The sequence below is a fragment of the Salvelinus namaycush genome, chromosome 26 (genome assembly GCF_016432855.1).
Source record: "Salvelinus namaycush isolate Seneca chromosome 26, SaNama_1.0, whole genome shotgun sequence".
NCBI lineage: Eukaryota > Metazoa > Chordata > Actinopteri > Salmoniformes > Salmonidae > Salvelinus > Salvelinus namaycush.
Window position 1 is genome coordinate 36,598,709 of NC_052332.1, and position 16,922 is coordinate 36,615,630.

A 16,922-nucleotide genomic window follows, 5' to 3' on the forward strand; every position below is an offset into this window, starting at 1 on the left:
TGCACAATGAGACACAAACACACCTTTACCTTCTAGATAGGTAACACACTGACACAAACACACCTTTACCTTCTAGATAGGTAACACACTGACACAAACACACCTTTACCTTCTAGATAGGTAACACACCTTTACCTTCTAGATAGGTAACACACTGACACAAACACACCTTTACCTTCTAGATAGGTAACACACTGACACAAACACACCTTTACCTTCTATATAGGTAACACACCTTTACCTTCTAGATAGGTATACACACCTTTACCTTCTATATAGGTAACACACCTTTACCTTCTAGATAGGTATACACACACCTTTACCTTCTAGATAGGTAACACACTGACACGAACACACATTTACCTTCTAGATATGTAACCCACCACCCTAATTCACTCACACTGCCTTCTCACACACACTCAGATTCTGTCAGATTCTACAGTTGCTCTGTCTCTGTCTCCAGGTAAGCTGATCACCAGTGTTGTGACTGGTATAGCTCACCGGCGCCCCCAGGGGGAGAGTTATGACCAGGCCATCAGGAACGACGCTACAGGGCTGTGGCAGTGCCCCTTCTGTCAACAGGACAACTTCCCTGAACTCAGCGAGGTGAGAAGTCATGTTCCCCAGGACTCTGGCGTGGAGATATTACAACACATCAGAGAGACATTATGGAATATTTATTTCTAAATTATTTATTTGCTCTTGCTTTCTGTCTACCTTTACATTCTCCTCCAACTTTCTCTTCCTCTCCCTCCCCTCTCTCTTCCTCTCCCTCTTCCTCTCCTCCCCTCTCTTCCTCTCCCTCTCTTTCCCCCCTCTCCCTCTTCCTCTCGCTCTCTTCCTCTCCTCTCCTCTCCACTCTCTTCCTCTTCCTCTCCTCTCTTCCTCTCCCTCCCCTCTCTCTTCCTCTCTCTCTCTTCTTCTCCCTCCCCTCTCTCTTCCTCTCCCTCCCCTCTCTCTCCTTCCCCCCTCCTCTCCTCCTCTCCCTCCCCTCTCTCTCCTCTCCCCCCTCCCTCTCTCTCTCCCCTCCCCCTCTCTCTTCCTCTCCTCCCCCTCTCTTCCTCCCCTCCCCTCTTCTCCTCTCCCTCCCCTCTCTCTTCCTCTCTCTCTCTTCCTCTCCCCCTCTCTCTTCCTCTCCCTCCCTCTCTCTTCTCTCCCCCTCTCTCTTCCTCTCTTTCCCCTCTTTCCCTCTCTCCTCCCCTCTCTTCCTCTCCCTCTCTTTCCCCTCTGCCTCTCTCTTTCCCCTCTCTCCCTCTCTGCTAGGTGTGGAACCATTTTGACAGTGGTTCGTGTCCTGGCCAGGCTATAGGTGTGAGGGCTCGGATGGACAACGGTGTCCAGGGCTTCATCCCCACCAAGTTCCTCAGTGACAAGGTGGTCAAACACCCTGAGGAGAGGGTGAAGGTGAGACACACAGACATGCCATACACACTGTCTCACTGTCACACAAACCAAACCACACACACTACTCTGGTCCTTTAGAGCACACACACCAAGGCTTTGGTTCCCCCTCTTCTAGCTCTCTCTCTCTCGTCAGGACTCCATCTGTTGGTGACTGAAGTTGGTTCAGCTATTTCAGTAGCTGTACAAGTGTTCCCCTAACTCCTCCTCCTCTCCTAGGTGGGTATGACGGTACACTGTCGCATCATGAAGATTGACATTGAGAAGTTCAACGTGGACCTGACGTGTCGTACGTCTGACCTGATGGATAAGAACAACGAGTGGAAGCTCCCTAAAGACAGTTACTACGACTTTGACACGGAGACAGAGGACACCAAGACAGAGGAGGAACGCAAGAAGAAACAGCAGAGAACCAGTTAGTAAACACTATTATATAGACAACCAGTTAGTAAACAGTATTATATAGAGAACCAGTTAGTAAACAGCCAGTAAACAGTATTATATAGAGAACCAGTTAGTAAACAGCCAGTAAACAGTATTATACAGAGAACCAGTTAGTAAACAGCCTGTAAACAGTATTATACAGAGAACCAGTTAGTAAACAGTATTATATAGAGAACCACTTAGTAAACAGCCAGTAAACAGTATTATACAGAGAACCAGTTAGTAAACAGCCAGTAAAAAGTATTATACAGAGAACCAGTTAGTAAACAGCCAGTAAACAGTATTATACAGAGAACCAGTTAGTAAACAGTTTTATACAGTATTATATAGAGAACCAGTTAGTAAACAGTATTATACAGAGTATTATACAGAGAACCAGTTAGTAAAGCCAGTAAACAGTATTATACAGAGAACCAGTTAGTAAACAGTATTATACAGAGAACCAGTTAGTAAACAGTATTATACAGAGAACCAGTTAGTAAACAGTATAATACAGAGAACCAGTTAGTAAACAGCCAGTAAACAGTATTATACAGAGAACCAGCTAGTAAACAGTATTATACAGAGAAGTAGTTAGTAAACAGTATTATACAGAGAACCAGTTAGTAAACAGTATTATACAGAGAAGTAGTTAGTATACTGGGTCAGGGTCAGGGCTGAAACATGTTTATATTTAAACTTTGTGAACAAAACAAGACTTCAATGTTCTTTCTTAAAGTTATTCTTCTGTTTCTCACTTTCCTCTCCCTTTTTCTTTCCCATCCTCCCTCTCTTTCCTCCCTCCATTCACCCTCTTGCCCCCTCTCTTCTCTCTCCAGCCTATATAAAACGTGTGATTGCCCACCCATCCTTCCACAACATCAACTTCAAGCAGGCTGAGAAGATGATGGAGTCCATGGACCAGGGAGATGTTGTTATCAGGCCAAGCAGCAAGGGAGAGAACCACCTTACTGTCACCTGGAAGGTATGGAGGGATAGAGGAAGGGGGTGATAGGTCAGGGAGACGTTGTCACGTGGAAGCGCCGTCTGGAGAGGGGAGGGGCCGTCTGGAGAGGGGAGGGGCCGTCTGGAGAGGGGAGGGGCCGTCTGGAGAGGGGGAGGGGCCGTCTGGAGAGGGGAAGGGAATGTAGATGGGTGCATAACCCCCCACAGTAAAATAGTGCCCTGATAGGCTACTGTATAAAACACAGGTCAACCCTCCATCTGGAGAGCTACTGGCTGTGCAGGCTTTTGATCTAACCCTGCTCAAACACCAGTCAGCTTATCAAGGTCCTGTTGGAACAGCAGATTTTTTTCCAATGTTTTGTGTCCAAGCAGGGCTGGACCAAAAGCCTGCATGCCCAGTAGCTCTTCTGGAATCTCCTGGAGGGAGGTTGGCCAACCTGCAACATTTCAATTACAACCAAATACTGTTTGTCTTTTAAAAATAATTCCCTCATTCATTAAACCGTTAATGTCGCGGTGTGGGTGGGTGTGTTGACTGACAGGTTGATGAATTTGTTGTTAGATGCTAATCAGATGTGTTATGTGTAGGTAGCTGACGGCATCTACCAGCACGTTGACGTGAGAGAGGAGGGCAAGGAGAACGCCTTCAGCCTGGGACACACACTCTGGATCAACACTGAGGTGAGGACCGTGTGTGTGAGATGGGTTGTCCACATGCCTGTTTCACAACTCAAACTAATCTCTCCCCCCTCTCTCCCCTCCTCCTCTCTCTCTCTCTGTCCCTCATCTCTCCCCTCCTCCTCTCTCTCTCTGTCCCTCATCTCTCCCCTCCTCCTCTCTCTCCCTGTCCCTCATCTCTCCCCTCCTCCTCTCTCTCCCTGTCCCTCATCTCTCCCCTCCTCCTCTCTCTCTCTGTCCCTCATCTCTCCCCTCCTCCTCTCTCTCTCTGTCCCTCATCTCTCCCCCTCCTCTCTCTCCCTTCCCTCACTCTCCCCTCCTCCTCTCCTCCCTGCCTCCCCATCTCTCCCCTCTCCTCTCTCTCCCTGTCCCTCACTCTCTCCCCTCTATCTCTCTCCTGTCCCTCATCTCTCCCCTCCTCCTCTCTCTCCCTCTGTCCCTCATCTCTCCCCCTCCCCTCTCTCTCTCTGTCCTCATCCTCCCCCTCCTCTCTCTCTCTGTCCCTCATCTCTCCCCCCTCCTCTCTCTCTCTGTCTTCCCTCACTCTCTCCCCTCCCTCTCTCTCCTGTCCTCATCTCTCCCCTCCTCCTCTCTCTCCCTGTCCCTCATCTCTCCCCCTCCTCTCTCTCTCTGTCCCTCATCTCTCCTCCTCCTCTCTCTCTCTGTCCCCTCATCTCTCCCTCTCCTCTCTCTCCCTGTCCTCATCTCTTCCCCTCTCTCTCCCTGTCCTATCTCTCCCTCCTCTCTTCTCCCTTCCCTCATCTCTCCCCCTCCTCTCTCTCCTGTCCATCTCTCCCCTCCTCTCTTCCCGTCCTACTCTCCTCTCTCTCTCCTGTCCCTCTCTCTCCCCTCATCTCTTCCTTCTTCCTCCCCTTCCTCTCTCTCCTGTCCCTCATCTCTCCCCTCCTCCTTCTCTCTGTCCCTCTACTCTCACCCTCCTCTCTTCGCCCTCCTCTCTCCCTCCTCTCTCCTCCCCATCTCTCCCCTCTCCTCTCTCTCTGTCCCTCATCTCTCCCCTCCTCCTCTCTCTCCCTGTCCCTCATCTCTCCCCTCCTCCTCTTCTCCCTGTCCCTATCTCTCCCCTCCTCCCTCTTCTCCCTGTCCCCATCTCTCCCCTCCTCCTCTCTCTCCCTGTCCCTCATCTCTCCCCTCCTCCTCTCTCTCCCTTCCTCATCTCTCCCCTCCTCCTCTCTCTCTCCCTGTCCCCTCATCTCTCCCCTCCTCCTCTCTCTCTGTCCTCATTCTCTCCCCTCCTCCTCTTCCCTGCCTCATCTCTCCTCTCTCCTCTCTCTCCCTGTCCCTCATCTCTCCCCTCCCCCTCTCTCTCCCTGTCCCTCATCTCTCCCCTCCTCCTCTCTCTCCCTGTCCCTCATCTCTCCCCTCCTCCTCTCTCTCCCTGTCCCTCATCTCTCCCCTCCTCCTCTCTCTCCCTGTCCCTCATCTCTCCCCTCCTCCTCTCTCTCCCTGTCCCTCATCTCTCCCCTCCTCTCTCTCTGTCCTCATCTCTCCCTCCGGTCTCTCCTGTCCCTCATCTCTCCCCTCCTCCTCTCTCTCCCTGTCCCTCATCTCTCCCTCCTCCTCTCTCTCCCTGTCCCTCATCTCTCCCCTCCTCCTCTCTCTCCCTGTCCCTCATCTCTCCCTTTCTCTCTCTAGGAGTTTGAGGATCTTGATGAGATCACAGCTCGTTATATTCAGCCAATGGCAGCGTTCGCTCGTGACCTGCTGGGACACAAGTACTTCCAGGACTGTAACGGAGGGGACAGGAAGGTACGGGGGAGTGGGGGAATAATGGAAGGGACAGGTTGGTACGGGGGGGAATAATGGAGATGACAGGAAGGTACGGGGGGGAATAATGGAGGTGACAGGAAGGTACGGGGTGGAATAATGGAGGGGATAGGAAGTTACGGGGATGGGGGAATAATGGAAGGGACAGGTTGGTACGGGGGGAAAATAACGGAGGGGACAGGAATACGGGGGGGACAGGAAAGTAAGGGGGGGACAGGGAACTGGAAAAGTACGGGGGGGGGGATTGGAAAGTACGGGGGGGGGGATTGGAAAGTACGGGGGGGGGGATTGGAAAGTACGGGGGGGGGGGATTGGAAAGTACGGGGGGGGGGATTGGAAAGTACGGGGGGGGGGGGAGAATTGGAAAGTACGGGGGGGGGGGGAATTGGAAAGTATGCGGGGGGATTGGAAAGTATGCGGGGGGATTGGAAAGTACGCGGGGGGGATTGGAAAGTACGGGGGGGGGGATTGGAAAGTACGGGGGGATAGGAAGGTACGGGGGGAGAATAACGGACGGGATTGGAAAGTACGGAGGGGGGATTGGAAAGTACGGGGGGGGGATTGGAAAGTACGGGGGGATAGGAAGGTACGGGGGGAGAATAACGGACGGGATTGGAAAGTACGGGGGGGGGATTGGAAAGTACGGGGGGATAGGAAGTTACGGGGGGAGTAACGGACGGGATTGGAAAGTACGGGGGGGGATTGGAAAGTACGGGGGGATAGGAAGGTACGGGGGGAGAATAACGGACGGGATTGGAAAGTACGGGGGGGGGGATTGGAAAGTACTGGGGGATGTCGTCCTAACCACAGAAAGTGACACTATTACAGGAGTGTGTATTTTGATTCACCTCAAAAGTCTCTCACAGAATATTTGTTTTTACCAAGAAAATAACCTCCTTCCTGTTTAGTAAACATGTTTGATCTCTCCAGGGACATTAGTTTGTCTCTATTATTTTCTCTATTTATAGCGCTACATATCTCCTTTCTATTCATCCCCTCATCACCCTGTGTCTCTCCCCGTCCATGTCTGTCTGGTAGAAAATGGAGGAGTTGTTGATCAGGTCTAAGAAGGAGAAGCCTACGTTCATCCCCTACTTTGTCTCAGCCTGTAAAGACCTGCCAGGGAAGTTCATACTGGGATACCAGCCTCGTGGCAAACCACGGTGAGTTACCATGACTACAGCTAACTAACCCCTAACCACGGTGAGTTACCATGACTACAGCTAACTAACGCCAAACCACGGTGCGTTACCATGACTACAGCTAACTAACCACGGTGAGTTACCATGACTACATCTAACTAACCCCTAACCACGGTGAGTTACCATGACTATAGCTAACTAACCCCTAACCATGGTGAGTTACCATGACTACACCTAACTAACCCCTAACCATGGTGAGTTACCATGTCTACAGATAACTAACCCCTAACCATGGTGAGTTACCATGACTATAGCTAACTAACCCCTAACCATGGTGAGTTACCATGACTATAGCAAACTAACCCCTAACCTTGGTGTGTGGTTGACGACCATAGAAATAGAATGAATAGAAAGGGTGTCTCCATTCAAATAAATGGTGCCATAATGGGTGGACTGGAAGCCATTTTGAGTGTACCCATAAGAGCAAAGCAGGAAGTGAAAGCAGGACATGTACCCATCAATCTGCTTTGATTTGTTGAATCAACTCAGCTGACTTTACAAAAAATATATTCCATTGCATGAGCCACATCAGTTATCATCATTTAAATGAATATTCTACATTACCATGGAAATGATTGCGTCACAATAGCATGCAGCCATTGCGAGTGTACCCATGAGTTTACCAGGGTTGGGGGTTCCGTTCATTCTATTTCTATGGTGTGGCCCTTGTCCCTGACCTCATCTCTCCCATAGAAATACTAGGGTCTCTTCACATAGCCTTAATCAAAATACATGTTATTTGTCACATGCTTTGTAAACAACAGGTGTAGACTAACAGTGCCTTTCCCAACAATTCAGAGCAAAATAGACAAATAATAACATCAATCAATAAATACACAATGAGTAACAATAACATCTATACACATCCTAGAAGGATTGTTCAGTATTATTGTGTTAACAATGGAATTAGAATATGTGTGATTATGACAGAGCTCAGAGCAGTAGAGTTATGGTTGGTTTTGAAGATGTTGTCCTCTGTGTCTGCAGTGTTGAGTATGTGACCATCTCTCCTGACGGCTTCCGGTACCGCTCCCAGATGTTCCCCACCGTTAACGGACTCTTCCGCTGGTTCAAAGACCACTTCCAGGAACCGGTACCAGGTACATACTGCCTGCCCATTGGCTAGAACACCTGTCAATCTCTCTAGACCCGTGTGCCACTGCTGTAGTTGTGCGATGTTGATTAGATAGGGTTTAAAGGTGTTTTTATCTCCTACACAAGGGGTCTTCAACCCTTTCTGAGTCAACAAGCCGAGATCCACCGCTCATATAATAACTAGACGTGACATGAACAGTTCTGTAGGAATGATGTTTACGCGATAAGCCTAGTTCATTATCACAGAGCCTGACAATATTGGTCTTCTCAGACCATATTATATATCAGAACTCGAGCTTTGATAACAAAATAGATCAGTTGGTGCAGCATTTGCGAGGCACTGCGGACCATAAATGTAAATAATTGTATTTTTTATTTTACTGGACTGATGGTACCTGCATCTGATGGTCATGGTGCTTTCAAGACAACTGAGGACTCGGAAAACAACCCAGGTCCAATCATGACATCAGTGATCTTCAGGTTGGAAAGTCAGAGTTCCAGAAAGTTGGATGGCTTTTCAAAACGATTTTTCCAGGTCGTATCTCGTTGTTTTGAACACAGCATTAGTCTCAGCGGAGGGAGGGAGAGAGCAGCAGAGGGTCTGCTTCTCACGGTCCCTGCTCTCTCCTTCCTTTCCTCTGGTTAGACTGACCAGAAAGGGGAACACAGTCCTCCACCTGGTGGCGAGGCTCGAATCACACCGCATCTGCATTAGTCATGTTTAGTTATGTTGTTCATGTTGTTCCAATGACCAGAGAAAGTGAAATACTCCTCGATATTAAAATATCCATGACGAGCTTCTAATAATAATGACAGCGCCAGGCTATCGATACACTTGGCTACTAATTCATTGCATTAGTGGAAGTACGGAGAAGCTGTTTTATGTTTTGTAATAGTGTTGATTAAGAACTTAAACATGAACTCGCTCATAAAAAGAGCAGCTCTTTGCTGTATTCTTTGACAGTCTCTCTGTGGTCATGGTTTTACAAGTTATTACATCTAAGTTAGACTAGTATCAAACCTTGCTCTCGCCTGGTGTCGTGGAAGCTCTGTAGGCACTGATTTGATATATCAGATTGGCCACCCAAGTAGGCGCACTCGATTTAACCACAGATCTCCCAGTTTAACTTTTCAGACAACTGAAATGGTTCAAAATGGGAACTTTGCTTACCCGGTGCGCAGGGCTTCTCAAATCAAGCGCACCTCTCGCCAACAATGCAATTTGAATTTAAAAGGAGCGCAGGCCTTTATCACAGCCTTTAACGTTGGATTTTCTACAGAAATGTTTGGTGATCGACTAGGAATGCCTTGAAGATTGACAGGTTGGTGACAACTGTCCTATCCTGTGGTTACAATGTCAGTTTCCTTGTCTCCCTCAGGCATCACCCCCAGCAGTAGCAGTCGAACACGGACACCTGCCTCTGTCAACGCTACACCAGCTAACATCAACATCGCAGGTCAGTCTCTCTCACACACACTCATCCCCATCAAAATGTATCAATCCTGAAGTTGATAAGCATTTTATCCAGTCAAATATCCACTTTAGTAATTCTGGTGGATGTCTGATGCTACTTTAGGGTTAAACCTCGCTCTCTCTCTCTGTCTCTCTCTCTTCTCCGTCTCTCTTCTCTCTCTCCGTCTCAGACCTGACGCGAGCGGTCAGCGCTCTCCCACGCAACATGACCTCTCAGATGTTCAGTGCCATCGCCGCGGTGACGGGGCAGGGGCAGGGCCAGAACGCCAACACTACGCCTGCCCAGTGGAACTCCAGCCAATACGGTTACACCGGGGGCAGCAGTGGGGGCGGGGGAGGCAGCTCCTCAGCCTATCACGTTAGTGGATTTTTAGCATTGCTTTATCGATGGTCCAATGGTTTTGTATTGGGGTCAGATGAAGGTAACTTGCCTCATCCACTGCCAGTTTGTAGCAACCACCTAGGTGATACTAAGGAAGCTTGTTATGGTAGAAAGATCCATCGTTGGTCTTTGTCACATTGGAGAGATGTGAAGTGAGTAATGAGGTGTAGAATTTTCTCTTTCTCTGCTGCTGTTGGCCACAATGTGTAGATAGTGCTTCGTTTTAACCACTTCTATCTCTCTCTCTCCTTCCCTCACTCTCCCTCCTTCCCTCTCTCTCTCCAGGTGTTTGCGACGCCCCAACAGCCGATGACGACACCCATGATGACCCCCAGCTACTCATACACCACCCCCAGCCAGCAGACCATGGGTACCCCGCAGTACCCCTCCTCCACCCCCCAGTCCTCCCACGGACACACACAGAGCAGCCACCAGGGCCACAGCAGCCACCAGGGCCACAGCAGTCACCAGGGACCCTCGTCCTCCTCCAGAGGACGCACTCCGCAGCAGCAGCCTAAGTAAAGAGAGAGACAGATTGTGTGTTTCAGTTGAATGTGTGTAATGAGTCAGTTGATGGAAAATGTTATTTGGGTAGATAGGAGTATTTAGAATGTCAGAATAATTCTTGAAGAAATGCCTATGTATCCTGGGCTACGGGTCGATCTGGAATGAATGTTTATAGTAAATATGAGATGAAATACTTGATTGCAGACTTTGAGGTGGTGTTAGCTATGGAAAGACTACAACATCCAAACTGGCCTGTACCTAACCCCCCGCCCCTACTCTGTCTCCCCCTACAGGTCAAGCGACAGCACGGCGGTGGACTGGGGCAAGGTGGCAGAGCAGTGGCTCCAGGAGAAAGAGGCAGAGAGGAAGAAGCAGAAGACCCCCAGGATGACCCCGCGACCTTCCCCCAGCCCCATGATCCAGAGCACGCCTATGTCAATCGCTGGAGACGCCACGCCCCTTCTGGACGAGATGGACCGATAGGAGAGGCCGGGGGGGCGACTGTATACCCCCCTCCCCAAATATTCCCCCCCTTACTCTCAACTCATCCTTCAATCCGCCTGCCTGTCCCCTCAGACCAGTCCCATACCATTCAGATCCCCCTCTCCTCCCAGCCTACTAAACTAACCCTGCTCCCCCTCTTCTCCCTCTCCTCCCAGCCTACTAAACTAACCCTGCTCCCCCTCTCCTCCCAGCCTACTAAACTAACCCTGCTCCCCCTCTTCTCCCTCTCCTCCCAGCCTACTAAACTAACCCTGCTCCCCCTCTTCTCCCTCTCCTCCCAGCCTACTAAACTAACCCAGCTCACCCTCTTCTCCCTCTCCTCCCAGTCTACTAAACTAACCCTGCTCCCCTCTCCTCCCAGTCTACTAAACTAACCCTGCTCCCCCTCTCCTCCCAGTCTACTAAACTAACCCTGCTCCCCCTCTTCTCCCAGTCTACTAAACTAACCCTGCTCTCCCTCTTCTCCCAGTCTACTAAACTAACCCTGCTCCCCTCTCCTCCCAGTCTACTAAACTAACCCTGCTCTCCCTCTTCTCCCAGTCTACTAAACTAACCCTGCTCTCCCTCTTCTCCCAGTCTACTAAACTAACCCTGCTCTCCCTCTTCTCCCAGTCTACTAAACTAACCCTGCTCCCCCTCTTCTCCCAGTCTACTAAACTAACCCTGCTCCCCTCTTCTCCCAGTCTACTAAACTAACCCTGCTCTCCCTCTTCTCCCAGTCTACTAAACTAACCCTGCTCCCCTCTCCTCCCAGTCTACTAAACTAACCCTGCTCTCCCTCTTCTCCCAGTCTACTAAACTAACCCTGCTCTCCCTCTCCTCCCAGTCTACTAAACTAACCCTGCTCTCCCTCTTCTCCCAGTCTACTAAACTAACCCTGCTCTCCCTCTTCTCCCAGTCTACTAAACTAACCCTGCTCTCCCTCTCCTCCCAGTCTACTAAACTAACCCTGCTCTCCCTCTTCTCCCAGTCTACTAAACTAACCCTGCTCTCCCTCTTCTCCCAGTCTACTAAACTAACCCTGCTCCCCCTCTTCTCCCAGTCTACTAAACTAACCCTGCTCTCCCTCTTCTCCCAGTCTACTAAACTAACCCTGCTCTCCCTCTCCTCCCAGTCTACTAAACTAACCCTGCTCTCCCTCTTCTCCCAGTCTACTAAACTAACCCTGCTCTCCCTCTTCTCCCAGTCTACTAAACTAACCCTGCTCTCCCTCTTCTCCCAGTCTACTAAACTAACCCTGCTCCCCTCTCCTCCCAGTCTACTAAACTAACCCTGCTCTCCCTCTTCTCCCAGTCTACTAAACTAACCCTGCTCTCCCTCTTCTCCCAGTCTACTAAACTAACCCTGCTCTCCCTCTTCTCCCAGTCTACTAAACTAACCCTGCTCCCCCTCTTCTCCCAGTCTACTAAACTAACCCTGCTCCCCTCTTCTCCCAGTCTACTAAACTAACCCTGCTCTCCCTCTTCTCCCAGTCTACTAAACTAACCCTGCTCCCCTCTCCTCCCAGTCTACTAAACTAACCCTGCTCTCCCTCTTCTCCCAGTCTACTAAACTAACCCTGCTCTCCCTCTCCTCCCAGTCTACTAAACTAACCCTGCTCTCCCTCTTCTCCCAGTCTACTAAACTAACCCTGCTCTCCCTCTTCTCCCAGTCTACTAAACTAACCCTGCTCTCCCTCTCCTCCCAGTCTACTAAACTAACCCTGCTCTCCCTCTTCTCCCAGTCTACTAAACTAACCCTGCTCTCCCTCTTCTCCCAGTCTACTAAACTAACCCTGCTCCCCCTCTTCTCCCAGTCTACTAAACTAACCCTGCTCTCCCTCTTCTCCCAGTCTACTAAACTAACCCTGCTCTCCCTCTCCTCCCAGTCTACTAAACTAACCCTGCTCTCCCTCTTCTCCCAGTCTACTAAACTAACCCTGCTCTCCCTCTTCTCCCAGTCTACTAAACTAACCCTGCTCTCCCTCTTCTCCCAGTCTACTAAACTAACCCTGCTCTCCCTCTCCTCCCAGTCTACTAAACCCTGCTCTCCCTCTTCTCCCAGTCTACTAAACTAACCCTGCTCCCCCTCTTCTTGTGTCCCATTGGATTCAGTTTCTAGCTACTGTGTATCTAGCCATGTTTCTCTCCCGGCACATCTCTTCCCTTCTTCCGTCTATCCCTCTCTCTTTCCTCACTCTATTTTTGCCGGCCACATAGTCCAGTATTTTATTTAGTTAAGGATATTAACTCTGTATGTCAGGCAGGCAGAAATGTCGATACAGACCACCAAACACTTGAAACAAACCGCTGACATAGATGTAATAGGACATGGACCTAATGGAGAAATGATTGTTTGGTTGTCATGACAACCTTTGTCCTTTTCTTTTAATAACATGGGGTATGCTGTACTTTCTTTTTCCTGTTTGATTTTTTTTTTTTTTATCTATAAAAAGATTAGGAGATGCTGCCGAAAGCATCTGATTGGTTCGATGGTTGTCTCCTGCCGTGGTAGGTTGGTAATGTAATGTCCCTTTGGCTGCATAGACCCGCCCCTTGCCCTCCTGGTGATTGGCGGGTTGTGGCGAGAGGCAGCCTAACGAGCGTTTTTTCTGAGCCAATCAGGAAACTTGTCTGCGTTTTTGTATTGATGCATCAAAATGAATAAAGACACTGTTTTCAGTATGAACCCTAACCCTGCACTCCTCACATGGTCTGTCAAACCTACACTACCAGGCAAAAGTTTTACAACACCTACTCATTCAAGGGTTTTTCTTTATTTTTACTATTTTCTATATTGTAGAATAATTGGGAAGTCCTCAACTATGAAGTAACACATATGGAATCATGTAGTAACCAAAAAAGTGTTAAACAAATCAAAATATATGTTGAGATTCTTCAAATAGCCACCCTTCGCCTTAATGACAGCTTTGCACACTCTTGGCATTCTCTCAACCAGCTTCATGAGGTTGTCACATTGAATGCATTTTAATTAACAGGTGTGCCTTCTTAAAAGTTCATTTGTAGAATTTATTTTCTTCATAATATGTTGGAGCCAATCAGTTGAGTTGTGACAAGTTGGGGGGGATAGCCCTATTTGGTAAAAGACCAAGTCCATATTATGGCAAGAACAGCTCAAATAAGAAAAGAGAAACGACAGTCCATCATTACTTTAGACATGGAGGTCAGTCAATCCGGAAAATGTCAAGAACTTTGAAGGTTTCTTCAAGTGCAGTCGCAAAAACCATCAAGCGCTATGATGCAACTGGATCCCATGAGGACCGCCACAGGAAAGGAAGACCCAGAGTTACCTCTGCTGCAGAGGATACGTTCATTCAGTTACCAGCCTCAGATATTGCTGCCCAAATAAATGCTTCACAGAGTTCAAGTAACAGACACATCTCAACATCAACTGTTCAGTTGGAAAAGCATTCCAGGTGAAGCCGGTTGAGAGAATGCCAATAGTGTGCAAAGCTGTCATCAAGGCAAAGGTTGGCTATTTGAAGAATCTCAAATATAAAATATATTTTGATTTGTTTAATACTTTTTACATGATTCCATATGTGTTATTTCATAGTTCTGATGTTTTCACTGTTCTACAACGTAGAAAATAGTAAATAAAATTAAGAGAACCCTTTGAATGTGTAGGCATTCTAAAACTTTTGACCGGTAGTGTGTACACACACACACCTCTGACAGTACACACACATGCTTATGAGTCTGGTTTTGAGAGAAATGTTTGCTATAGAATATGAAGAGCTCTCTCCTTATAGTCCATCCTAATATGTGGGGAATGATACCTATGTGATGATGGGAATGATTGAAACCCCAACAACACAGACTGGTGAGATTTACTCTTGTCTACTTATGTCCAAAACCTACTGGTTTATTAGTGTTGACGTCAGTGTACAAACAGACAAACTGTAGGTTTTAAACAGACAGACAGACGGGGTATGTGGATATAACATGGTCTACTCTACTGTCATGTATCTCTTTGGAAGACCAGAGAGTGAGCTGCTAGACTTTGTTTCTGTGTTATAACCACGGAATAAAAGATTAGTACTACCGATAACCTTGGTAACTGATACCATGACGACGTCACAAGTGAACTGAACTAAATTGTAAGAGATGGCAGTATGTTAGGGAGGAGCTAGGTTTTAGCCTTGAGCTTTTTACTTTGCTGTGACAACTTTTTTCTATGCGAAGGTATTTTTGGTGGTGTAAAGCATCCACTGGTAGTTTGAAGCATAGGAAGAATTTACTTACGTGTAACTATATATTTTAACGTTTGTCTGTGAACTTAGCATTTCTTTGAATCCTTTTGTCCTTGACTTTCAATCATCATGTGAGCATTTACGTCACTCTTGGGTATTCTGACATTTACATGTAGTCTGTTTTAAATGTGTCCCTCTAGTCCTAACTCCTGGCCCCCCTAAAGTCCACAGATGTCCAAAGAGTGGATATCTGTGATCACTATGGAGATGGTTCCACCTAGCCCGTCAAGATGAGATGTGGAGCTTTAATCTACCATATTGCTTTCATCTATCCAGACCTGTGCAGATCTGTGAACTCTAACGGGCTAGTACTAGGTCCTAAGGAAGGAGGCTACTGACTAACATGTCAGTTATGTGAACACAGACCTTTGTCTGATCCTCAGATCATCATCATCATAAGGATTAATATCAGTGGTGAGAGACCATGTGTATTAGTGCTTTCAAGACAACAACAAAAAAAGCGAGGTCAAATCATGACGTCTGTGATCTTCAGGTCGGAAAGTCTGAGCTCTAGAAAGATTGCCAGAGTTTCAGAATTCCCAGTTAAATGATCTTTTCAAAGTGATTTTTTTCCCAGATGGAGCTCGTTTTTTTTCTTCAGGATTTCCAGTTGTCTTAAACGCACTGAAGTCAGAAGTCTGAGATTTCCGAGTTCCCCAGGTTTTTTTTTTTACACAGCAGATATCTGTAGTGTCACTCAAACACATCACAGTGTTGTATTCTGGGAGATGTGTTTTTGCAGTTGTGACTATTTGCTCTATTGGTATACAGTCAAATGGGTTGCTGATATACAGTTTTGGTCTTTATGTTCTTGAGTGTTCGTAAGGGTTCTAGGGTTACTCCTGGGCTAAAAACCATGTTCAATGTATTATCTCATTTAAAAATGCTCAGGCTGATTATTGCAAATAAGGATTAATCAACCTGCCTGGTAAACGATGGTTTAGTTCAGGAGTATAGGTTTTATTTAGGGCTTGGAAACTAATTGATTGACTTGTGGGTTTGTATTTTCTATTGGCAATATTAGATGTTGTACCTTCAGTAAGCCTGTGCTAGTTGGCAGTGGGAGAAGATGACTTGGGGGTAGATGAAGGGATAGGGAAAGGTTTAGCCTCTTATTACACTGCTGATACCCTTTTCTACCGGTGATCCCTTTAATAAAAGTGTTTCTGTTATTTACGCCCCAGTCCCCACATTGTGTTATTGAAGTGCTCTGTGTGACTCTGTTCCATTTATTCCATACAATGAGCCCATACTCATATATATATATATACTACATAGAGCCATGACTACATGGAACTCTATTCCACATCATGTAACTGACGCAAGCAGTAAAATTTAGATTTAAAAAACACTTTATGGAACAACGGGGACTGTGAAGCAACACAAACATTGGTGTATATACACACACACACACACACGATAACATACGCACTATACACACACATGGATTTAGTATTGTATATATGTGGTAGTGGTGGAGTAGGGGCCTGAGGGCACACAGTGTGTTGTGAAATCTGTGAATGTATTGTTTTTTAAATTGTTTAAATTGCCTTCATTTTGCTGGACCCCAGGAAGAGTAGCTGCTGCTTTGGCAGGAACTAATGAGGATCCATAATACATACAAATATCTCCTCCCACCAGCCTCTACTGGTACAGTGTTATTAAACACACACACACACAAAAACAGGCATTTGCAATTTTGTGTAGGCCATAGTAATAAACTTCCCATTACTCATCTGAAGAGTGAAATCAATCTTTAACAGTGAATGATAGTCATCCAAATAGATTTTATAGGACATAAAATATCACAAATCACATAAAATATAATACAATCAGAAGCATAAACAGCATTTCAGGACGTGGTAAAGCAGTAGCCCTAAATGTCTGGCCTGCTTCTGCCCTCTTCACAACAGTCTTAATTCAATTTGTCCCAGATCATCAGATGTAAATTAAACATTCTTCTCTCTATCTCTCACTCTCTCCCCTCTATCTCTCACTCTCCATCTCTCATTCTCTCTCCCTCTCTATTGCTCTCACTCTCTCCCCATCTCTCGTGTTTAAACAATCCCTGTATTTTAGGAGCCCTGAGAGTCTATATTGTGGCTGTGGTGTGTTTGAGATGTTGGGTGGTCATGGGAGGCAGCGTACTCATCCCATTAGCAGACCAGACACATGACAGGAGGAGACGGAGGAGGAAAATAAACCGGCCAACACACGGAGGTCTGCATGCCGGTTGCTGCTGACGTCTTCACC

At 47.3% G+C, this 16,922-nt stretch overlaps 1 protein-coding gene across 1 annotated transcript in view; it reads left to right on the top strand.

Moving 5' to 3' along the window:
• The window catches only part of supt6h (SPT6 homolog, histone chaperone and transcription elongation factor), a 28,951-nt gene extending 18,350 nt beyond the window's left edge, over positions 1-10,601 (top strand). Inside the window, exons 18-30 of the mRNA XM_038964766.1 lie at positions 199-226; positions 464-606; positions 1,264-1,404; positions 1,621-1,816; positions 2,664-2,809; positions 3,379-3,471; positions 5,122-5,235; positions 6,292-6,416; positions 7,443-7,555; positions 8,930-9,007; positions 9,195-9,382; positions 9,692-9,924; positions 10,207-10,601. Coding sequence (XP_038820694.1) covers positions 199-226; positions 464-606; positions 1,264-1,404; positions 1,621-1,816; positions 2,664-2,809; positions 3,379-3,471; positions 5,122-5,235; positions 6,292-6,416; positions 7,443-7,555; positions 8,930-9,007; positions 9,195-9,382; positions 9,692-9,924; positions 10,207-10,396 — 1,788 coding nt within the window. The 3' untranslated portion in view covers positions 10,397-10,601. The remainder of the gene's footprint in view (positions 1-198; positions 227-463; positions 607-1,263; positions 1,405-1,620; positions 1,817-2,663; positions 2,810-3,378; positions 3,472-5,121; positions 5,236-6,291; positions 6,417-7,442; positions 7,556-8,929; positions 9,008-9,194; positions 9,383-9,691; positions 9,925-10,206) is intronic.
• Positions 10,602-16,922: the final 6,321 nt, after the last annotated feature.